The following is a 23640-nucleotide window of genomic DNA, read 5'->3' as shown; positions in this document are numbered from 1 at the left end:
AGAAAACAAGCACTCAGTCATGGGGACTGCAGAGGACGCCCTGGGAGCAGCTGTACTGGGGAGAACAGGTGATCCGTCTTGTTGAACTTCGCTTCCAGGGACTGGGGAGAAGCCACAGCCTGAAGCGTTGGACCACGGGTTTCTTGGACAGTCAAGGGCTCTGTTGCAATGAATGCCAAAAGAAAAAAAAAAAAAATGTCAGAGATGCCTGATATCGTAAAGAGAGAAGAGTTGGGCTTCAACAGCTCAGGAGGGCCTACTGCAGTGGGCCGTGGGTGGTGGCAGGGTGCGTGCTGGCGCCAGCAGCCAGGCACAGCTGGGCACACACTTGCACACAAAGTACTGGCTTCACCATCTAGTTTCCTCCACTCAGCTGGGCTGACTCTGCGGACTGGCACTCAGAGCACGTGTCAAGGGATATGTTCTAATTATAAAGACTTCTATTCCAGAGAAGAAACACAAAGTTCCCTTTTCTTTTCCTTGAAACTTTAAAGACTTTCCTCATTAAACTCACATGCTTGGATAAAAAAGGCTCATAAAGGCTTAAAATGGCTTAAGAGGCGGCAGAGGCTGGGTCTGCGCTGACACCTGCAGGCATGCCTGGTGGCCCCCGGAGAGTGGGGGTGGGGCAGCACAGGGGCAGGACAAGGCCAGGCACAGGGCTGCTCACCCCCGCCCCGAGCACCAGGCCACCAGCAGCAAGGTCACCTGCCCTGCCACCTATTAAAAACCAGTACACGGAGAAACAAAGAAAAGGTTCCCCTGCCCACAGCACAGCTTTCTCCCCTGAATGAACAAGGACCAGAGACGCCGAGCGCACTGGGAGAGGACAAGCCAGGCAGAGTAGCGCGATCTTCCTCCATGTCTCTCTAATAGATTAGTAATTGGTTGGCACCGGCTCTGACAGAACACAGAAGGACGCAGCATTAAGTACAATGAAGGTGGCAGATGCTGGGCCAACCCACCTCAGCTGGGCTGCTCTTGGAGCCAAGTCCAAGAGCCCATGGTTTTCAAGTGGGTTCATATTGGCTCTGGCTCTGGCAAACGATGACCAAATGAATTCAGATTCCCACTCCCCAGAGAATTCCCACACCAGCGAGAAGGAGCAGAGCGTCCAAGCTGTCAGTAGCATTTCAGGAGGACCCTAAGTAATTCTGCACCTGACTCCAGAACATTGAAACTGTCCCATGCTTGCGGCTCTTATTAAACTAAGTTTATTAAATTAAGCTCCCACCGGGAGAGGACACCTCTGCCTCGCAGGCTGCTCAGAGGCCACCCGCGGGGGGCCCTTCAGATGTGCAAGGAGACGTGTGTCCACCTGCTCTGTGGCTGCTGCCCTGGACTACCACAATCAAGACCTACAGCAAAGTCACCTGGCGTGGAGGGACAAAGTGCTATGTCATGCAGCCCGGGGACACGCGTGTGTCCCCTCTTTGAGACACTGTGCATTTAATTACCAAATTAGAGTCAGCCTGGCATTGGTCAAAGGTGCTTTGTGTAACCTCTTCTTCATTTTCCCATGTGTACTGTACATACCCCGAACCTCCCCTCCCGATTTCCAGGTTTACATGGAAGCCATGATCACTACCGGTTTAAGAAGAATTCACACTTCAACCTCGTAACTTGAAGACACCACAAGAAGACCTAACTGCGTCAGCCCACCTACTGCGGCGGGATATCAAGTTGGCCTTCCTAACACTGGCAAGACAGGCTTAAGATATCTTAAGAAATAAAGTAAGATTTTAATAGGAAACAACCTTAAGCTATCAAAATGCAATCACCCTACCAACCCACTCTGGTGTGTTTCCAGAAAAAAAGAAAAGGAGTGAACTGAAAGGAGTGTGACCCACACAGAAAGTGGCCCTTGGAGAGCGAAAACCCAAGACCTTGTCCCCAGCCCAGCGTGCAGAAGAGCGTTCCAAAAAGAGGCAGGTGTGTCTCAGAGACAACTCCTTCAAGAAATAAGACCCGATTTCTGGAAATGTTCGGCTGGAGCTGAGCCGATTCACAGCCAGGAGCTCCTCCTGGGTCTCCCACACGGGTGCAGGGTCCCAAGGCTTTGGGTGGTTCTCGACTGCTTTCCCCAAGCAGGGAGCTGGATGGGAAGTGGGGCTGCCAGGATTAGAACCGGTACCCATATGGGATCCTGGCATGTCCAAGGCGAGGACTTTAGCTGCTAGGTCATGCCGCTGGGCCTGAGAGACACCTTTTAAAAGACACAAAAGACCAAGCCTTTGTCCTTAAGTAATACTTTTATAAAAGGTGAAGACGATGAAATTGATGTCAGTTGCTCCATACAAACGCTGTGATGAGGAATTAACACGTCGGGTACATGGTGCTCTCTATTTACTGCAGCCTGTGTTGGCATACACCCCGTCCCGCGGCACGTGGAACAGCAGTTATTGGGGTGCTAGCTAGAAGGCAGGAATGTGCCCTGTCATAGAGTGTCCTGGACTCACTTGGCCCCGCCCACTGCCTGAGAAGGCCCCGCCCCTTCCAAGCCCCTTCCCCGCCCTTAGGGGCCTCCTCTCCCTGCTCCCCTGTGCTTCTGGTCTAGTCCACCACCAGGACCCAGGCTGAGGCAGGTGGCCTGGGCCTCTGGATCTGTGCCCTCAGCAGCTCCAGGCTGGGTGAGAGGAGGGAGGAGCACAGCTAAGCCAGGCTCAGGGCTCTCGTGGAGGGCCCGAGTGGTCGCACAGCCTTCTCTCTCATGCTGTGGGAGTGGGTCCGAGGCTTTAGTTTTGTGTTTTGCAGAACAGTGGTGCCCTCACACGGCTTCCCATCAGGGGGATGGCTCATCAGTCTGGATTTGGCTCCTGCCCTCACCATGCTGCTCCGTGCCTTGGTTGCTCCTCCATGAAGTACCTAGCACCAGCAGGCTGTCAGATCAAATGAGCTGGCACAGCACTGAGGACCCGTTTAATAACAACCCTGAAACAGCTGCCCTGGAGGGTGAACTGGGTGGAAGGCAGGGAAACAGGTCCTCCAGAGAGCCCTCTAAAAAGACAACGAGGCCAAAGAAAGCCTTCTAGTTGGGGACAGAAGCACAGGATGGGACTCATGACCTAACTGCATGGGAGCCTCACAAGCCGGGGATTTGAGCAACAAAGGTGGGAGTTAATCAGAAGCAGAAAAAAAAAAAAAAAAAAAAAAAAGAAAACTTCACTAGGGGCCCCATTTAAAAAGGACCAACCAAGAAAGAAAAGCGAAGTTAAAAACACCTGCTGAGCTGAAATATCCACCATAACTTCGTGTCATGGAGTGTCTGAGGAAAGGAGACTCCACGGAGAACGGGCTGAACTTGAGCGGACCAGGAACTGGTCCAGCGTTGGCTGAGCAAGACGCTGGGGCCCAGGCTGCTGAGTGAGCTGTGGAGCGTTTCTGGAGCAGGCTGAGCTGGGTTTGCTTCACACGGCTTCCATCATCCGCCCACGCTCAGTGCCGCACAGCGGATTCAGGGCCCTGCTTGCATTTCCACAGCATCAGGTCAGAAGGCAATGGGCTCCAACTGCCTCATTCCCTGATGAACAGCCACTCAGAGCTGGGGGCAGCTCTCCTAGGCTCGGGGCTCTGAAATCAGGGTCTTTCTGTGGAGTAGTTACAAAAAACTGAGGATTCATTTCAATGTGAAACCCATTTTACAAAACTAACCGCCCCCCAACCCACTCAGCTTCCTTAGCCACTGGAGGGAGACATCTCACATGCTGAAGTCCCACCTTCACTCTGAGCGCAGCAAGTGGTCCAGGTGGAATCACCCAACAGCATGCGGACTCACAAGATTACACAAAGTAGTAGTAGTTTTAAGCAGTAGCCACCCTGAGGTCAGGGGTCCTGTCTTCACTTACAGTGTCCACCACACCAGCAGGTGCCACTTCCAACTGTCCTTCGAGTTTTCTTTTTTCCATAACAAGGAAGCATATCTGGAGGAGGCTCACCACACTCACCCGGTGGGCTTGCAAAGCGGGGGGCCTGCAGTTCAGCCTTGGCTTAGCCATAGTCTGCTGAGGGCCACAACTGCCTGGGACCAGCAGGGTTTCCCCAGGCAGCCTGTCACGGTCCTTGGGGACCTCTATTCCTCAGGCCTACTGCAACTGACAGCGTGGAAACCGCTTAGCATCCACTCGAAGGCAGGCAAGCCGAACTCCAAGTCTGTCCCCCGTGGCTGCATGGTGAGGCCACAGGCAGAAAAGGACAGGTATAAACAGAACTGTTTGGGTCATTCCTGATGCCAGAAAGAGCTGGAATGTCCATATACACAGCGATGTGAGGCAAGGCAACGATGCAACACTGGTAGGAGCCCGACACGACACCGAGACCCTGCACTTGCAACACTGCAGCATGGAAAACACTAGGGGAGATGCCGAGGAGGAGCGGGGCCTCTGCACTCACAGGTGGGAAGCTCAGGGCATCTCACCAGTGCTCCACCTCGGGAACGGGCATTCATGTACCCATGGCTTCCTGGTGGACACACACCCTTCTTGCCTGTAATATTCCTCTTATGGTATTTGCAGAACTGAGCTATGTTGGGAACTGTGTCAGATTGTCTCATTCGCTCTAAATTATACATTCATGCCTGATTGAAATAAGCAAACATAAACAAGGTGCTACGCCCAAATGCCATAGTGCCAAAGGTGACTCAGAAAAAACAATAGAGATTAGGTCAGAAAACCTTGATAAAAGGATTCCACATGTATCAGACAAAACCCACACGAGCTTCTGGGATGCTGGAGTATCAACAGTGAGCTCCAGGCCTGGTTTCCCGTTCCTCTGGTCTACCTCCTCTTCCTCCTGGAGAGTCCCACAGCTTTGTCCTGAGCACCATGCAGAGGGGTGAGGCATGTGTGCCAGCCACACCTGAGCCAGGAGCTCATGGTGCCAACAGGCATTACCACATGAAGGGGCTGGATCGGAACTCAACATGATGCAGCCAAATTCTAAATCAGAAACATTCCCCTGTTCTCTCCAACCCACTGGGTGACTCTGAGACCGACACCTGGTCCCCATTAGTGACACATGTGGGAGGAGCACTTACAGTGTCTTGCGTGACCTGCGCTTATCCAGTAGTGCTTCTTTCTCCCCCAGCCCAAACAACTGGGCACTGCAGGTTTGCATCAACAAATAACGAAACTTGAAAGATGTTTCTTTGGGCCTTGAAGGACCAGTGAATGAATGACACTTCTATCACCTACTGGGATGCACTTTGGACAAACTTGTTCTTTACCTTGTGGTCCATACTGACTCATCTGTGGACCGTAAGCCCCACTGGAGTTACTCTGCTGAAAGCTACCGATTCCAGGATGCATCTGGCCCCCAGGAGACGGATGAGGCGACATAGAAGGTCCTGTCTGCTGAGGTCCATACTGAGACATCTGAGGGTTTCTTTGTGTGCCTGCCATAAAACCTAAGTGGAAACAAATGGAAACACATCAACGCAGGCATTGCATAACCTCATCACAAAAATGCACAGGGAGTACCAGAAGGTGGAGGTGAGAGGCCCGGCACTGTGATACTATCTTAGAGAACCCCCAAAGGCATCTGGATGTAAGCATCCACTCGCTGAGGCTCCAGGAACTCAATGGACGGTGGGCTTGATCGAACTAAGTAGGGTAAAGGCAGAGAAAAGGCAAGAAGCTTTGTCCTCTCTTACAGATGAAGCCCCTACAAGATTCAATAGCAGGTGCCAGGAACCACTTCTCCGGAAGCCTTCCTCTCTCCCCTCCCAGCCTTTGCTTAGCTCCTTGGCTCTGTGATACAGGATCAAACTCCCAGCCCCATCCTTTCACCCAGGCAGCACCACCTGTCTCCTGCACAAGCTACACTGCCCCCTGACCTTCTACAGCCAGACTTGCAGGCAGCTGGGGCCAGTGTGTGTCTGTAACCGGCTAGAGTGCTGAGCTCTGTCCTGCAGGTCTAAATCAGAGGCCCTCCCCCAGCCTCATCCTCTCACCTCAATGCCCCTTAGAAACCTTAAATGCTTGGGACCCTACCTTGTCCCTCCTTCCTCTCTGCTCAAGCAGCTCATAGTACGGCCTGAGGCCTCTGCCCCTGGAGCTGTGCCTCCTCTTCACTGCCCTGTCCACAGGGGCCACGTGCCAGGAGCCCCTTTTCTTGACCACCTGCGGGAGTCTACTGTTCTTACACACTCCACCTGCCACTCACTATTTACAGAACTGCCAGATTCTCTTCCAGAAATCAAAAAGGATCGACTGCAGCGTCTCTCTGCCCTGCATAAACCACCGAGGCTCCCCACCGTGTTGGGAATGAAATGCCAACATCTGGCCAGCCTGGTCAGACTTCCTGCAGCTGAGCTCCATGCCCTCAGCTTGCTCTCCCTCTGCCCCCCACCAGCCTCCGGAGGGGTCCCGGAAGAGAATGCCAAGGCTGATTCTTGCGCTGTCACTCTTCCTAAAGCGGCTTTCACGTGCCTGCTTCCACACTGCTGCTTCCCTCTGGTCCTCTGGGCCAGTTTTTCTGATACTCAGGTCGAAGCTGGACCCACCTTGTTGCTTTTCACTCACTCCTTCCTGGCACTGGTCATAACCTGCAAGCAGTGTGTGTAATCTGACTCCCTGATCATCCCTGTCCCTGTGAGCTCATGATCCCGTGAGGGCAACACTGCTCTGGGCTCAGCAGAGCAGGTGCCAATGGCCAAGGTCAGAACTATTACTAGTTCAGTGAGAGGACGTTACAATTTCCCATGCACTGACAGAATGTTCAGCACCACCCGGTAGGTGGCAGGTGGGAGAGCCTCCAAATGCATGAAGGCAGCACACCCTCTCTCTCCAGCATCCAGAAGCCTGTGGCAGCCTGCTGGGAACAGGACTTCTGGGGGCAACTGTGTCTGGAAGACCTGGTGCAAGCCCACTTCTGCTATGCGAGGTCTCAGGAACAAAGGCTTATGCTCCAAGTGAAACTGAATTCTACTTGGGCAAGAGATGGACTTGGTGTATAAAGCAAAGCAGAAGCCCTGTGTTACCAAATCTCTCAAGGATTTAAACTACTGAAAAGTGAATAAGTAAAACTGCATCTGTAAAAGCAAAAGGAAACATGTGTTTAAGTTCCACAGGGCTGTCCCAGCAGGTTCACACTGTGGTATGGCAAACCTGTTGAGTGTGTGACATGAGCCATGCCATGCTCACTTGGCCAAGAGAATCCCGCACCGGGACATGCACCTAGGTTACACACTAATACTATCAAATTAGCACACTTAGGAAGGACAGTGGGAAAAGCAGCTCTCAGAACCTGGGAGACTGCAGTGGCAAGTGCCCCATGAACAGCTGAAGGCTCTAATAGTGGGCAGCAGCTTCCACTGCAAGTCTACAGGGCAGCCAGAGCCCAAGACAATGTCTAGATCTAATGCCATGTTAAACTTAGGCGGCCAGGGCCAGCCAGCATTGAGGCACAGTGGGCTGTATTGCTGCCTGCAACACCAGCACCCCATCTGAGCACCAGTTCTAGTCCCAGCAGTTTCATGTCCATTCTGGGAGAGCAGCAGAGGACAATCCATGGGACGGCTTGGCCCCTGCTGTTCCTGGCTCTGCCTGCTCAGCCCTGGCCGTTACAGTCACTTGGACAATGAACCACAGATGGAAGTGTGCTGTCCCTACCCTCCCACTGCTGAGCCCTGCCTTTCAGATAAATAAGTAAGTTAAAAAAAAATACACTTAGGAGGCTAGATGGGGTAACGAATGTACAAATACCATGATTATATTGCAGCAAGGAAAAGATAATTTTGTAACACTGCTTCTATGTAAAGAGACATAAGTAACCACAGCACTTCCTTATTATTATATTTAACTTATAAAGAAATTGGGCTCAACCGGCAGCTCCCAGATCACAGAAAATGTTTGCTTTTTCAAATTTGAAAACAAACAGAAATCAGAGCACTAAAATTATTATAAATGATTGCATCTTAAAGATGTTGCATGAAATCTTTATCTAAACTTAACTCAGAAATCCTCGAGAGTTTCTGACAGAATTCAGCACACTCAGATTCAGCGGGTTCTCCCCTGCCACCATCCCACCCTGTGTCCACCGGGGCAGAACCATCGCTCTCCTCATGAGTCGGGGACAATCGCACAGGTCCCCCAGGTCCCCTAACTAGCACTGTGACTCACTTCACCCACACGGGTGTGCAGGCCCAAGGACTCAGAGCCTCCCCCTGCACACTACAGCCCTGGGCTACTGGGGTCACTGGGACACCCACTCTGGGCTTAAGGTTTATTCCAATGTGCTCACAGACTTCCAAACTTGGCAAGCTACTACTTTGTTTCTAATCACGTGCTCAGCTGCTAAATCCCATGTCTTAACTCACATGGAGACAAGTTCTCTGGGGAGCACTCGGCCTCATCACAGAGAAATCAGAGGGAAAGGAGCTCTGTCCTGCACACGCGGGTGCCTGGCGCAGCAGGAGGTGGCCTGGCGACCAACAGGGTGTCGCCGGCTGGGAGCCTAGCAGGGAAGGCAGGTGCGGATGCAGCCAGCCATGCGGCCTTCAGGCAGCTGTAACTGCTCCGGGCCTCAAGTGAGCAGCCTTCCTCTAGCTGCTTCTTGGGCTCATCGGCAAGGAGCTGGATCACAAATGGGGAGCCAGGACTTGAACCGGCACTCCGTTACAGATGTGACGGGACCTGACAACACCTCCTAAGCCAAGTTCACTGGAATCTGTAGCAGGAGGAACGGACTGAAAGTTTGAAGGTCGGAACTTAGAAAGCCATGAAGTGTACTGGCAGGCATCCCACTAGGAAAGGATGCTGCTACGGATATTAACTATGTTTAGAGGTTACTGAATATTGCCTAAAAGCACAGATGAAAGCCTAGGTGTTCTCAGGAGAGAGCGTCTATCATTTGTTTGCTGAACTGGAAAAACTGAGGCAGTCCTATCTCCTTCTTGGGTTGCTGTACAGATTGAATAAGATTAAGGAACTGATTTATTTTCAATCTATGACAGAGCCAGGTATACAGCAAGTTGTCATCACATGTCAGTCTTGACCTCTATTCTATACACAACAGTGGGAAGCAAGAGAGGCTGCTTACTGGACCAGCGAGCCAGGACGCCCTGTCCAGGCGCCCGCGGGCTGCCGGAGGTGTCTGTGAGCACACCTTATCTGACCTCGGTCTCCTCACCTGCTAAGACGGGGGCAGCCGTGGAACAGTCGTAGGGACACTTACATGCTGTGGAGTGTAAACTTCTTCTTCTCCCATAGAAGAATCAGAGTTGGGTCTCTATTTTCCACATACATTGATTTGTGGGTAGCCTTATTTTGGTTTTTTAAAAATTCGATTAAGGCAAATGCTAAGACAGCCTTGGTCCCTCAATTTTCTACTTAGGAGGCAAGTGCTCAGCCCAGCGGGCAAGCCCCTGGTTGGAATGCCTGCATCTCATACGGGAGCGTCACGGGTCAGTTCTCACCTCCCTCCCAAGTGGAGCTTCCTGCTAACACACACCCTGAGAGGCAAAGGACGTCGTGAGCGGCTGGGATGTGGAAATCTCAAACCCTGGCCACTGGCCTCAGGACAGCTCAGCCGTCCCCGCACCCGTGGGATGAGCCGGCGGGCAGGAATTCACTGCCCATCACCTCTGTCCCTTTGCCTCTCAGATAAATAAGTAAGAATTTAAAGAAATAAGTCACTGCACATAGTTACTCAGTTGCATTTTTTAAGAAGGCTGTTACAAAATGGCAGCTTGTAACAGTTTGAGAATAGAAAATTTGACAGCTGAGAGAGCAGGACTGCCTTTTTATAAAGGTGTGAAATGTTTCTAGTTACAAAATATAGAGAATCAAACTTTCTAGTAAGGGAAATGTACAAAGTGTAAATTGAATTTCCTATGTAATATAAAAGTACAATGAGTTAGTGGATGTACTGTGGAAATACATGCATCAAGTAGATAAATACCATGGCAAAACCCAAACTTCAGACAGAGTGCTAAACTAGGTAATTATTACTTATGTTATATAGAACCAAGTTTCTTTTTTATTTTTAAAGATTTATTAATTTATATCGGAAAGGCAGATATACAGAGAGGAAGAGAGACAGGAATATCTTCCATCCAATAGTTCACTCCCCAAGTGGCTGCAATGGATGCAGCTGAGCCAGTCCAAAGCCAGGAGCCAGGAGCCTATTCTGGGTCTCCCACATGGGTGCAGGTTCCCAAGGCTTTGTGCCATCCTCTACTGCTTTCCCAGGCCACAAGCAGGGAGCTGGAAAGCAAGTGGAGCAACCAGGATTAGAACTGGCATCCATCTGGGATCCTGGAACGTTTAGCTGCTGAGCTATCATGTTGGGCCCAGAACCAAGCTTCTTAAATACTTCCTATGAAAATATGTATTTCTTCCAAGACATACATCTAGGTGGGGGGTGGGTTTGTAAGTGAACTTACTATTTTGTCCAGCGACTACACAGAAACTCACATGCATCTGTGTTATCCCTTCCAAGGGCAGGGACACAGATCCGACAGGAAAAACCAGACCTGCACTTTAAGACGCAAATCCAATCCTGAGCTAAAGTGATGCCCACGGAGGGATAGGAGTGACCTGCGGCCGCCCGTGCTTCACGTGGAACCCAGGTGGGCGAGAGGCCACCTGTACCACACCCATGGGGGCACAGGGGCTTCCTGCATCACACAGAGGATGTGCTTCTAGTCCTTGCTTACAGGGTAACCCCAAGAGTCAAGTGAAAAAAAAAAAAAACCATACAAAAAACGCTGTGAAAATGTGATTCAAAGGCACCGTGAGGGCCACTAGAGGAATTCTATGAGCCCTTGAGTCATGGCGAGTTCTCTCCAAGCTATCAAACTGGTGCTTAATACATGGCAATGTTACACAAATCTCATATTAGGGTGCCTCTATTTTACTTCAGCATTCATGGAGTTGTGGAAAGGATGACAATTTTTATTAGCCAAGATTTACTTCCAGGTCTGGTGTGATAGCTCAGTGGCTAAGTTCTCGCCTCGCAACAGGCAGGATCTCTCATGTCCTGGCTGTTCCATTTCCCATATAGCTCCCTGTTTGTGGCCTGGGAGAGGGTATAGGGTGACCCAAGGCTTTGCGACTCTACACCTGCATGAGCGACCCAGAAGCAGCTCCTGGCTTTGGATCAGCTCAGCTCTGGCCATTGTAGCCAATTGAGTAGTGAAGCAACAGATGGAAGGTTTTTCTCTGTCTCTCTTTTTTCTCTGTCAGTTTGCCTTTCACTGCTTCCAAGAACAGCAGGCGGGAATCAAACCTGGGAAACCTGATGTGTGTCTTCACCAGTAACCTAAATGCTTACACCCAAGAGAATTATTTTTCTTTTTTTAAAGATTTACTTATTTTTATTGCAAAATCAGAAATACAGAGAGGAGACAAGAGAGAAAGATCTTCTGCCCCCTGATTCACTCCCCAAGTGACCACAATGGCTGGAGCTGAGCCGATCCGAAGCCAGGAGCCAGGAACTTCTTCCAGGTCTCCCCACATGGGTGCAGGGTCCCAAGGCTTTGGGCCGTCCTCGACTGCTTTCCCAGGTCACAAGCAGGGAGCTTGATGGGAAGTGGGGCTCTTAGGATTAGAATCGGCACCCATTTGGGATTCTGGCGTGTTCAAGGTGAGGACTTTTGCTGCTAGGCTACTGCACTGGGACCAAGAACTTTTTTTTTAAAAGAATCCTTGTCTTTGATGAAGTTAAAGCTTAGTCAAATAGGAAAGAAAAGTTATTAACAGGGGAAAGTGATACACTGACAGCAACCTATAACCTCATACAAAAAATTTCAACATCTCAGACAACTGGACCACTTCCTCTCCCTCTCCTGTAAAAGTGCCAAGAGGGGAGACCTAAGCAATGAGCAAAATAGACACTACGTCTGTCCTGCGGGCTTCTATTCCCGCAAGGCAGACAGGCATCCAGCCAACACCACGAAGTCTGTGAGGGCTGAGCGCAGCGAGGGTCAGGTGCCGGGCAGCTCCTGGGAGGGCTACCTCAGAGTGCAGGAAGCGCTGCTTGAAGAGATCCTGCTAAGCCGAGACCTGAGCAACGTGCAGGGACAGCTCGATGCCCCGTGTGTCCTGCAGCGGCAATCTCGGACAGCTCGATGCCCCGTGTGTCCTGCAGCGGCAATCTCGGACAGCTCGATGCCCCGTGTGTCCTGCAGCGGCAATCTCCCACTCTTAGCTGACACCGGAGCCCTGAGGTAACCTTGACGTGGCCAGTTCTTTTCAAGTGTAGTTCAGCCTTTTCCTCTTCTCCACACCCCCCTTGCCCAGCTACTAATGTCAACACTGGCTGTATAGACCAAAGGAGAAGCAGGCCCATGCCCACCTCTGCCCTCTTGCCAACTGCATCAATGGCCACGAGACAACTTCCCCGGCAATCTTTTGCTTTTGTCTCTGGCTCTTCCCTTGGCTCTGAACCCTGACTTCTATTGTCTTTGTCGGGTCAATGGTGCTTGTGTGAGAACTCTTCAGGGACTCTTGGTGCCTCACGGAACAATGGCCGGATTTCCCACAAGCCATCTCTCTCCTCCTAGCGTCACGCAGGTGCAGTGGGCACCCGCAGTCGCCGCGCAGGTTCCAAGCCTTGGCTCTCTCACATCCTGTCATTCAGCCAGCACTGACTGGTTGCTGTTCCCTGGTCTCACAGCTGCTGGCACTTAAAGGGCACGTGTACTGTGCTCACAGCTAAGTTTATGAACATTGTCTGTGCTCAAAATCTACCTGAAGGGAGTAGGCACTTGGTGTTTTGGCACAGGTGCTTGGGGAACCACTGCCAGTCCCTGGCAGGAATGGTGAGATGCCTGTAGGGGAATGAGGGTCTGGGTTCTAGTTCTGACTATAGATTCCAGCTTCCTGTTAATGCACACGCCACGACGGCAGGGGATGGCCCCAGTGACTGAGTGCCTACCACCCACGTGCCAGCTCCAGGCTGAGTTCCAGCCTCCTGGCTTTAGCCTGACCCGGTTTTGGCTGCTGAAATCATTTGGGAACAGACAAGTAGACAGCAGCAGAGGGGACAGCAAGGAAAGGAAGAGAGGAGACAGCTAGGAGGCCAAGCACTGCAGCCCGATCCCTTCAGGCTGGCCCGGTGTATCCCTATTCTGTTCCCACGGCTGCTGCAGGCAGATCACTCAGCCATGCTGAGCGGTTGGACTGCAGCTGGTTGATACTGCAGCCTCAGTTTCTTGCCCTGAGAAATGGGGGCCTGACAACCAACCCCACCTCCTAAGATGAAGAAATGCTGTGGAGCACCCACATTCAGTGCCTGCGTGCAGACAGAGGCTCATGGAGGGACAGGTACCGCGACTCAGAATGTGTTCAATGCAGCCCTGCACTAGCTTCCTGTCACAATGGCTCCAAGTCCCCAGACTAGCTTCTCTGGCACATCCCTGGCAGTCGAGTTCCTGGATGATGGTCACTTCTCGGAGGCTCAGGGCCTGGCTTGGGGTCCTGTCTCATACCTCCTCCATCAGAGCCAGCCACACACAGGGGGCCAGAGCTCCCCATCCAGAAACATCACCCATGCCCGGCGCATGGCTCCGGGTGGGTAAGATATACATCCTGACTGGGCAGGACAGTGGACAGACAGGGCATCTCACCATTCCTGCCAAGGGCTAGCAGTGGTCCCCAGGCACCTGTGCCAAAACCCAGCTTGACAAGTGGTCCTGGAACAGCCCACTCAGCCCCCTGGGTATCCTGTGGGGCTTAAAGGCAGATCAGAATCTGGACCAGGAGGTCACTTTCCCTAGTATTCAGGAACAGCACAGACTCCTTGGTGCAGGACTGGGTGTGTGGCTGTGTACTTCAGGCTGTGTACTTGCTGTCAGGTGTAAGTCCTAAGCTCAGATGTCTGCCCACCATTGCACAGGTCTGGGAATTCTCCAGTGGACATACCCAGGAGACCAGTGATGAGCTGCTGGAACCTGGACCCAGGGTCGTGCTGACTGCACTCTGAAGTGACTGCTTATCGAGGCTCAGCCTCCTGTGGAAGCTGCAACCTGAGCAAGCAGCTGACTCCTGCTTCACGGCAGCGTTAGGTAACATTAAGTGGAAGTCTAAGAAAAATGCAACTTCAGTCTCTAAGCACCACGCTCAGAGACATTTTTCTGTCACTGATGCTTTGGAAACCTGGCTTAACAGACTGAGCATTTTTCAGACTTTGCACATTTTCTTTGATACTGTCCTATGTGTGGTTTGATTACTGGATTTCTTCCCTAGCTAAAAAAAAAAAAGTTATCTTAAATTCTCTTACTTAGAAACAAGAAAATCCTTACAGGAAACATCCGTAGTTACTATTTAAACTTTAGCAGACAAAAATAGACTAAATAACTGATACAAACAAATCACATTTTCCATGTGAAAGATTGAACTGAATGTAGACTGTTTTTTATATAGAAATCCAGGAAAACTCTTTATCCGAGACAGACTCAGCCTGTCTTCAGAGGCACTGCAGACATTCTCAGAAATGCAACTGTATCTGACTCACACAGCAGCACAGGCCTCGCCTGCACTCAGGGGCAGGTGACATAGGGGAAGCTCCGTGACCCAAAGTTGTCAAAACTCCAAGTGTGTCAGTCACTGATTGGATCCAGGCATCCTCCAATGAGCAGGGACTTCTGCGGGGGAGGACGTGGTTAAAGCTCATTTAGAAAGAAAGGCAAGTAAATAATGGGAGACAGAGACAGGAAATTAAATGAAAAAACTCGGACACGGATCCTGGTCCCTTCCTCCTGGGGCAGCACGTGGATGCTACAACCTACGTAAGAGAAGCTCTAAATCCTGCCAGAAAAAGTTTCAGCCCGCCTGGGAGAGGAACCAGCAAGGGGATGTGCCTGGGTTACACAGGATGGCACAGAACCACCCGTACCTGTGCCTGGCATCTCCATCAAGGGGCCACAGCAAGCAGTCAACAGATGCATGGGACCCATTGGCCTTCTGAGGCCCCTAGACCACTCTTTTGCATGCTGGCACCACAGAATAACCACCTTGTTCAGACCAGCTCATGGTGATGGTGGCATGTGAACTGACAGTGACACCCAAAGACAGAGCTGTTTTTCTCTACAAACAGGTGGCAGGTTCCCGGGGGAGAGCAAAAATACTTTTAGAAAATATACTGTTACATTTTAATGTTTTCCATGTTTGCCTGTCTGCTTCTTTCACATGTGGTACTTGAAACAAGACAGAAACTGGTGACTCACTGGGGGCTTTAACTCGAGCCCCCGTGTTCTACCAGCTGTGCTGTTAGGTTAAGTAGCAGAATCACCCCTTCCTCTGTCCCAACTATCCCAGGATGCTTTCAGCTACTGACTTGCCTTGAAACGTCACCATGCATCACTGGGTGAACTGGAACTGGGGAGGGACCAGACCCTCCAGGTGGCAAACAGGGACAAAGATATCCAGCCTCTCCTACAAATCTTTTCTACTGTAGGGACAAAGGTCAGTGGTGGTGTGAGGGCGATGGCAGTGTGCGCACATCGCCGCATGAAGTCACCTGTGCCTGATGCTTGGGCATATTCCCATTGACCCTGGTGCTTCTCACTGTGGATAAGGATGCTGTTGGATCTGTGCTGTACACCCACAGGACACTCGAGTCCACATTTTATACCCGAGGAAGCACAGGTTTAATTCATCACCCAAGGTCACAAAACCAGTTAGTGGTAAGCCTGTGCCTACACCACCTGAAGACCGAGATGAGAAGCTCACTTACACTGAGCCGTGGAACTGGGAGACTGTCCTCATGGAGCTCTGACTGTCAACGGGCCTGGAAACGGGCCCTAAACACTGCAGGAAGGGCCAGAGGGCACTTGGCCTCTAGGAGGCAGCACCGTGCCAGGGCATGCCTCACTCTTGCAGTCAACCAACCCTGACCAGAATACCTACTACCTGTGTGGGGCTCCCAGGGCACTCTGTGGTGGGGATGTGATGGAGGCAGTATGGGTGGGAGGTGTGTTCCCATCAGAGAGTTTATGTAAAGATCCCACAGAGCCTTAGCGTGTCAGGAGGTTGGGAGACGGTGTGGCCAGGGAGACCAGAGAAGCAGATGGGGGCTAAGACTCAGGTGTTCCCAAACACCTGCACTGAGAATAACAAGCTAGTCACGAGTGAATGCTACTGAAAGTACCTTCTAATTGGCAACTCTCAAAAACAATTACTGCATGCAAGAAAGGTAACATAATGATGGTTCGTTTAAAATACACTAAAATTCAGAGAGGATTTCCCTAAAATAAACATTGACTTATGGTATGTGATATTTTTCCCCTGTTCTTGTTTGTTGTACTTTTTTTTTTTTTGAGAACTTATTTCTAGATAGCAGGCTTACTTCCTTCATGGTGGATCGGCTCTGGTTTGGTTCATACCCAGACCCACAGAGGAGTTCTGAGCTGAAGAAATCAGAAGCAACTTCCTACCATCAAGTTCAGATATTGCTTCTTGTATAAAATCTCCCATTTAATCTTCTTTGTACAGACCATCCAAAGGACTCCTACACTCAGAGCAGGCTCCCCACTGCGAAGGGCTCTGCACGCACTGCACACAGCAGGCAGGAGGCAACGCAGGCAGGGGCTGTGGTGGGAGGGCTCTTTCTGATGACCAGTAGTCCCCGTGGCACAGCAGCACCTGTCAGGTACGTGCGAGGTTGACACACACGGGAAGCGAACAAAAAAGTGAAATCCCTCTTTTGATTCCCTAGCAATCATCCTAGTGGTCTCCTTCATTTGAATACTGACTTGATGAGCTGTTCCTGACGAGCAAGGACACAGCTGAATTAACAGATTCCAGAGCAATTTTTGAAATTCCAAAAACTAACTCTTGTTATAAACATCACCATTAAACCAGTTGGTAGCATTTTGCCCAGCTAAATGCCCCTGGACTCTAAAGACTCGGCTGTGCCCTCCGACTCACACGAGGGCCCTGGCTTCACTGTGAGATCTCCTTCCCTGCCAGGGCATAAAAAATCAGAAAAAGGTTGCCCTAAACAAATAGAATATAACCCAGAAGTATTTCAGATTTCTGAATTCTATTCAGACGAAACTAAAATGCACCGCTTTAGTGGGTGCATTTAGTGGGAATAAAACTGCAGCAAGGCGGCTCACAACAGAAGAAAGGCAGAGGCCTAACGTAGACGAAGACTGTCCGCGGGTGTAGATGCAGTGTGGGGAGCCCAAGGCTCAGCCTCTGAGGACAGAAGCCCTGAGCTGGCCTCACGAGCAGCCACTCGGGCCAGCTGCCCCGCACGACGTGGGCTGCTGCCGAGAGCAGGGCAAGCTAAGAGCATCATGGGCAAGACCAGCTTCCCGGGTTCCTGCTGACCCCCGGGCAAGTCGGGACAGGATACCTGAGTGGATCCTATGCAACTCAACAATGTTGCATAGCTCTCTGGCCGTGCACCTGCAAGTACACGCCTCACCCTGCCCATCTGAGTTCTGTGCCAAGGAACTCATGTGCTCTGGCTGCAGCTCCTATTTGTAAGTAGTGAGAGGGCGCAGGGTCGAAAGGGCCTTGTATGGGTGGGTGGGCCAGGTGGACACAAAGGAAGGCTGAGGGGGTGGAAGCTGCTGCTCACTGAGTTGAAAGATGCAGCCCAGCATGCATTCTGCACAAATCTCGCGGCCACAGAACAGTCCCAAAGAGCCGCCTCCGGCCACAGGATACAGACTCATCACAGACCTGCACACTACCCATTCGGCTTGCAACCCGCGTGCACAAGGGAAAGTTCTTAGGGGTTCTTTTCCTCAGATATCAAGGACTAATTAAATCCTCATCACTACCTGCTAATTATTCAAACACTATGGGATTACACTTGGGAAGTCCCTGCTGGCACGCCAGATGAAAGGGTTAAATAACCTCTGTTGATCTGGAGAGCCCAGAGCTGGCTTGGGCCTTCAGGAGGCCACCAGCACGGGAATGAATATCTAACCAGGCACCACTGTGAAAATTAACAGGGAATTCAATTAGAAGGTTTTCAAAAAATTAATTCTGACCTCTCTACATCTGTCCAAATAAATAAGCCTTCTTTCAATGTTTTCACCTAATTGCTAATCCAATAAGCTAGAAGGGCATTTGCTAGTTTCATTAAGCTTAACATGTTATAGGGGCTAAAATGTGACCGTTTAGTGTTAATTCTTCTTCTTGATCTCCGCACCCTCCAAGCCCTCTAGGAAAGCCGAGTGGCACATTAATAAGCATTTGCTATTATCTCCTCGAATTTAAGATACATATGGTAAAGATTACGCATTAGGGACAAAACTGATCTGGTACTCCTGCAATTGTCTTGTACATTTTATTTTTGCTAGTTTTGGGCTCTCATAGATCATCTTCCAGCGCCTAAGGTAGCCTACTTCGGACTGCTTCAGGATTTTTTTTTCAGGTTTTTTTCTGGCAAGGTAATTTAATAACTTCTATTGGAATATAAAGTCTGTAGAGAGAAGAGTTTAAAATAAAAACCAATAGCAAGTGTGTCACTACAGAATACCAAAGTTTTGACCTTTTCCCTTTTAAATTTATGTTAGTAATGAAGGTAAGACCAAAGAATTAGAACTCATTTTCTTTACTCAGTAAGAAATCCCAATAGTGTGGCGGAAAATCGAGTTTTACCTGGAGAACAGACGACAGTGTAGAAGAGGGGATGATGCTACGAGAGGGAAGAAGGAGGCTGCCAAGCAGGGCAGTCCCCCTGGCTCTATGCTGCGGCCGTACTGCCAAGGGTCTCCCACGGATCAGCGCGAGCTGCCCGATTACTGCCGCCCATGGACATCGTGGGGGAGTGGGTGTGCGACTGCTGTCCTTTGACACCAGGGTCAAGGGGACTCCACACGGAGGGAAGCTGCCTCTTTGGCCGGTGAACCTGTCCCTCAAAGTGTGTCTTCAAGAGGGAGGATCTCCAAGGGCCACTGCGGCCAATGCACGGGATTTGCTAGTTATCTAGAGCAAGTAAGTACAAAAGGAACTGTCTGCCATCATGGCCACTGCAGCATATTTGTTCTTACCGCGCCTGTCAGCGGCTAGGGTTTCTTTTATTCCTAAATACGGGGAACATATGGTAAATGTAGGGTTACAATCGAAGCCAAATTAAATCTTCAATACACGGGAATCACCTTGAGGAGTCTTCTAGCACAAGTTTTCTTAGAATTAGCTTACACTGTGTGTGCGGTTGGTAGCACAGCAGATGATTATAGACAAACATGCAAATACGTTTTTACTATTGCATTAAGGTGACGTCATCTGCCAGCGAAACACTTGATGAAATATTAGGCATCAACTAACCCTTGTGCCTCAATTTTAAAACACATTAATAAAGCCACTTAAAAAGAAAATCTCAGGTACTCCCATCTAGAGGCTGGGAAATGTCCTCAAGCTCCCCAGTCATTTCAGAACGTGAGGTTTGCTTTGCCTGTACAACCCGCGATAGGGGTGCACACCACAGCCCCAGTGCTTCCCACCAGGAGAGGAAAGGGGGGGAAGGGCAGGCTCCTAGAAACCGGCAGACTCACAACATCCCGGAATGCTAGGTCATGACACCCCTGAACCATGCAGACCCCTGACCTGCTAGCATGCTAGCACACCACATTGCCTGCCAACAGAGGCCGTGAGAGGCTGCAGCAGTTTCACCATGGAGAAGGCCCATGATGTGGACCAGTCTGTTTAAATGACCAAGTCCAGCTGAAGCAGCTGGCCTCATTGTCATCACATTTCACTTGCTGCATTTTAAGATTACTTAAACACACATCAGATGGAAAGGGTCTGGCAGCCACTGTCTCTTCTCTCTGTTGAGTAATAAAGGTGAAAATGGCAGGACTTCCAGATTAGGGACTGGTGCCCCTTCAGAGTCTGCAGCACGGACACATTCCCACCGGTCAGAGTGAGACTTCGGGGCTATAATGAGGCTCAATCACAAACGTCTTCACCTTTGTTTAGGGCCTGGACTGAGGAGGCACTTAGGGCAAAACACCTGCCCCTTTCTTTCCTTTGTTCTCCACCTCCCTGACCCAGCAGCCCAGCAGACGCAAAACTCAGGAGAGAAGGAAAGAGAATGCCCGTGTGCCTGCCGGGCACCAGTGGGCGCTACGCATACTTCCCTCTTGGCCACAGGACTGGGGCCGGAGAGGCAGCCAGCACAGAACCAGCGTCAGTGGCAGTGGGGATTCTCCATCAGCCACTGGCACGGGGCTGCGGCCTCCAGGCTGCGTCTCAGCCCGTCAGCACCAGCAGGGGTGGGAACTGGTCCTGGGCGCAGCTTTGAAGCACCACCCTAAGCCTGGGAATTGGCACCTTAAGGGGCAGGCCTCTGCAATCTGCTTTAACAAGTCCTCCAGGTGATTCGCATGTCCTCAGGAGATTAAAAACCAGGAGATTCCACTACTAAAATCTGCAGTCTTGAGGTTCAATATAGAAAATGCATAAAGGCTTTCAGAAATTGAAAAATTCATTGTACCGCCAGTAAACATCTCAACACTCCCAGTAAGCATTCATTTCAGCGTAAACATGTGTAGACGGGATGAATCCATTTCTCATTGGTGTTCCTTCCTGAGTAACACGCTTGTAAGTTTCTAACACGTAACAGAGCTTAAACCCAAAGTCAGTTATCCCCACTACAACTCCTACGGAGATAGTCATGGACACAAGGGCCCTGGAAGAACCCTTTACCCAGCAGCCTCCGGGCAGGGCCAGTGTGAACAGCACAGCCCTGGGCTCAGGGTACTTGCACAAGCCTTCATCTGCAGGCACAGCCCCAGATGGTTCAAGAAATCCTTGGTCTGAACTGATCTGGATTAAAATCACGACCATTACCACCACCAAGAGCTGCTTAATGATTCAAGGGGATGAGGAGGTCAGAGAGACAAATGAAGGCCTAAGGTTTCCACCAAGGCACCAGCAGGCGCGTTGCAGGTGGAACGGGCAGACTCTAGCCCAGCACCCTGGTCCCACAGTTTGCGGGTGTGGGTCAGCAGCTGGTCCCACGCTCCTAAGACCTCAGTGGTCCTGCTGGCTCTCTGATGTTCCCAGGCAGCTCCAGGCCTATGAGACCTCACTGTTGTAGTACAAGGTTTGATCTTTACCATTAAATATTATGGAACAACCAGATACAGACACATGATGTTTTACTTGATTAGGGATGGTATACAAATTAAATGATTCCCAGTCCTCCCTATACTATGCTGCCTGGTGCTGTGTGGACACACAGACTGCAAGAACATGTTCTCCTTTCTCCGTATTTGGTGTTACAAGTTGATTGTTTATCTGTCATGTGACAAGGAAATACAAATCCCTGTAGGAAGCCTTGGAGGAAGCACAAGGGTGAGCCCACTGGGAGGCCTTGCAAGGACAGAGCGTGAGAGGTACTTTAGATGCAGTGAAGACTAACCTCTTTCCTGTGGCATTGGAGACTGGCTCAAGGCAGGATGGGAACTGGATTCTGATTGGCTCCCAGCTGGCTGAGGAGGCATCTGACTGCCTGTAAAACACAGGAGGAAAAGGGGCGTGGGTAACCCTTTGTATTAATACCGCAATTATGCCAAACCAAGATATAACTACATTTTTTTTTATGATGACAAGAAAGGGCAGCTCCACACAGACATAGTTCAGACAGTAAAATATTTAATATTTTCCCCCTGAAAAATGAAGAGGAAACATGAATGAGCATATTTAGCAAACACCTGCTGAAAAGTTCAATTTGTTACTGTAGAACGCAAACTCACAGAGGCGTTGATCTGCAGTTGAAATCTGCCAGCCAAATCCAATGCTCCTTCAGAGGACACCTGGGCACCTACCGAGGCAGGGTGAGGTGCCAACGACCAGTCGCTGAGAATACCCACCCGACACAGTCCTCAACAGATCCCGAAGGCAGCTTCACAACTAGTCAGGGATGCGGTGCAAAGTTGGAAGGCCTGTACAGGACTGACCATACTGCTGTAACTACATGCGTATGCCCACACGGTGAATAGGAAAAGGAGTGCTCATCAATATTGCTAATATAGCAATGGCATCTATTTAATTTCCATTAACATATTTTTTGAGGATAATCTAAGGGTCAGGAATTGTACCCTTTGCTTTTTAAATTCCTCTGTTAGCATGACAGACACTCAGTAAATCATAATACAACAATGAGTTAAAGGAAAAGAACTGCCATCTACAGGAGAGAGCAAGGGCTTCGTGGAAGGCAAGGGATGGGGTGTGAATCATTGGAGGCAGCGGTTTCTGACTCAGAGGTCGAGATGTGTTTCTAAGACTAAAAATACAGCAGAGTTAGAAAGGCAGTTGAATTTAGCACAATCCCTAAGGCACTAGTTCTCAGGGCATGCTATTTCACTTTCTACTTTCTGCCTTTGCCACAGGAACTCACACAGAAGCACACACACACACACACACACACACACACACACGCTGCAAGGACCGCTGGTAGGCAGTCCTGTGGCTCTGCTGCATCAGGCTAACTGCTCCGACCCTGCAGGCCCTACTCTCCCAGTTACGATGCTGTTAACAAGAATCCCAACTGAGCAGAGAGGAAATGAACAGCCTGCCAACCAGCACCAATTCAGCCCGTGCAGGTCATGACGCACAGGGCACAAAGCCTGGTGCTCACGATGCAGAAGGTGCGAGGTGCTCCTCGGTCATGCCGCCAGGAGCAGTGCAGTCCGGAACGCTCAGGATGCGTGCTCATTACCAGCTCTATTAATAGTTGAATCTGTGACAGCCAGAGAGCTGGGAAGATGGTTTCCAGTTTAGGCGAAGGGTATAAATAACTGGAGACAGCAGCGTGAAATAAGTCGGGCCTCTCCCCTTGTTGGGGAAGGAAATCTTTGGGGTGTATTTCTGGATATTACTGGGTGTTCAGCATCCACTCCCATGCTCAGACAGAGTGAAAACCAAAGACCTTAATTTACACATATGGAGAATTATGCATTGTGAGACCACTAGGAGTTGCTCTTAGTTTAGAGCTGCAATTAGGAAAAACAGACAGCACCGGTTTAACTATTCATTTAGTCTCATTTACAGCAAATGAGTACCAAATAATTAAACACAGATTAAAAAAAAAAAAAACCAACATTGTGGACAAAACAACTCCACAGCTAAGGGCTGGTGAGTGACGTGGCTCAGGTGGACAAGCATGACTGCCTGTCCACTGTGTGGTCACATGCTGTTTACGAAATGGCCTGGTACAGTCCACTTAGACATCTCAGGCATTCTGCAGCTTAGGCTGATTTGAGTGACATCACAGGGAAACCGGCTGCACTGGGACAGTCAGTACTGGCACTGTAACACTCCTGTGTGACAGGCTGGATTCACAGACTCATGACAGGAAACACCAACAGTGATTCTGTGTTAACACGTGGCACCACGGCTCACTCCGTGCACGCCCCGGGGCACGGCTCTCCTGTACAGTACTTCAAGAGCAAATAAAAGAGGCTGTTAAGAAAGCTATCCCGTGATTCACAAAACACTGCCACAGCCACACAGCATCATCTGTTGTCTAGTGAAAGACTGATATGTATACAGACATATATGTATTAAATCCATTCTGCCTTTTCAAATAAAGACAGATATGTCCAAACCAGTTCAAATTTCCCGCTGCTGTCTATCCATAGCTTCCTAACTGCTAAATAACTACGAAGTGACGCCATCTCCGACATGGAGGCAGCTGAGAGCACAGGTGTGATGCTTGATGACTAGGACACAG

At 50.2% G+C, this 23640-nt stretch overlaps 1 protein-coding gene across 3 annotated transcripts in view; it reads right to left on the bottom strand.

Moving 5' to 3' along the window:
• ARID1B (AT-rich interaction domain 1B) overlaps positions 1-23640 on the bottom strand; it is a 358041-nt gene that overhangs the window by 44848 nt on the left and 289553 nt on the right. For all 3 annotated transcript variants that reach the window (XM_040965219.1, XM_040965217.1, XM_040965218.1), the window contains 2 exons: positions 21328-21417; positions 5222-5401 (listed from right to left, as the gene is read on the bottom strand). In XM_040965219.1, the coding sequence (XP_040821153.1) occupies positions 5222-5401; positions 21328-21417 (270 nt within the window). The remainder of the gene's footprint in view (positions 1-5221; positions 5402-21327; positions 21418-23640) is intronic.

The sequence above is a fragment of the Ochotona curzoniae genome, unplaced genomic scaffold (assembly GCF_017591425.1).
Source record: "Ochotona curzoniae isolate NIBS_2020 unplaced genomic scaffold, NIBS_Ocur_1.0 scaffold_3890, whole genome shotgun sequence".
NCBI lineage: Eukaryota > Metazoa > Chordata > Mammalia > Lagomorpha > Ochotonidae > Ochotona > Ochotona curzoniae.
This window is presented reverse-complemented; position numbering and strand designations above follow the sequence as displayed.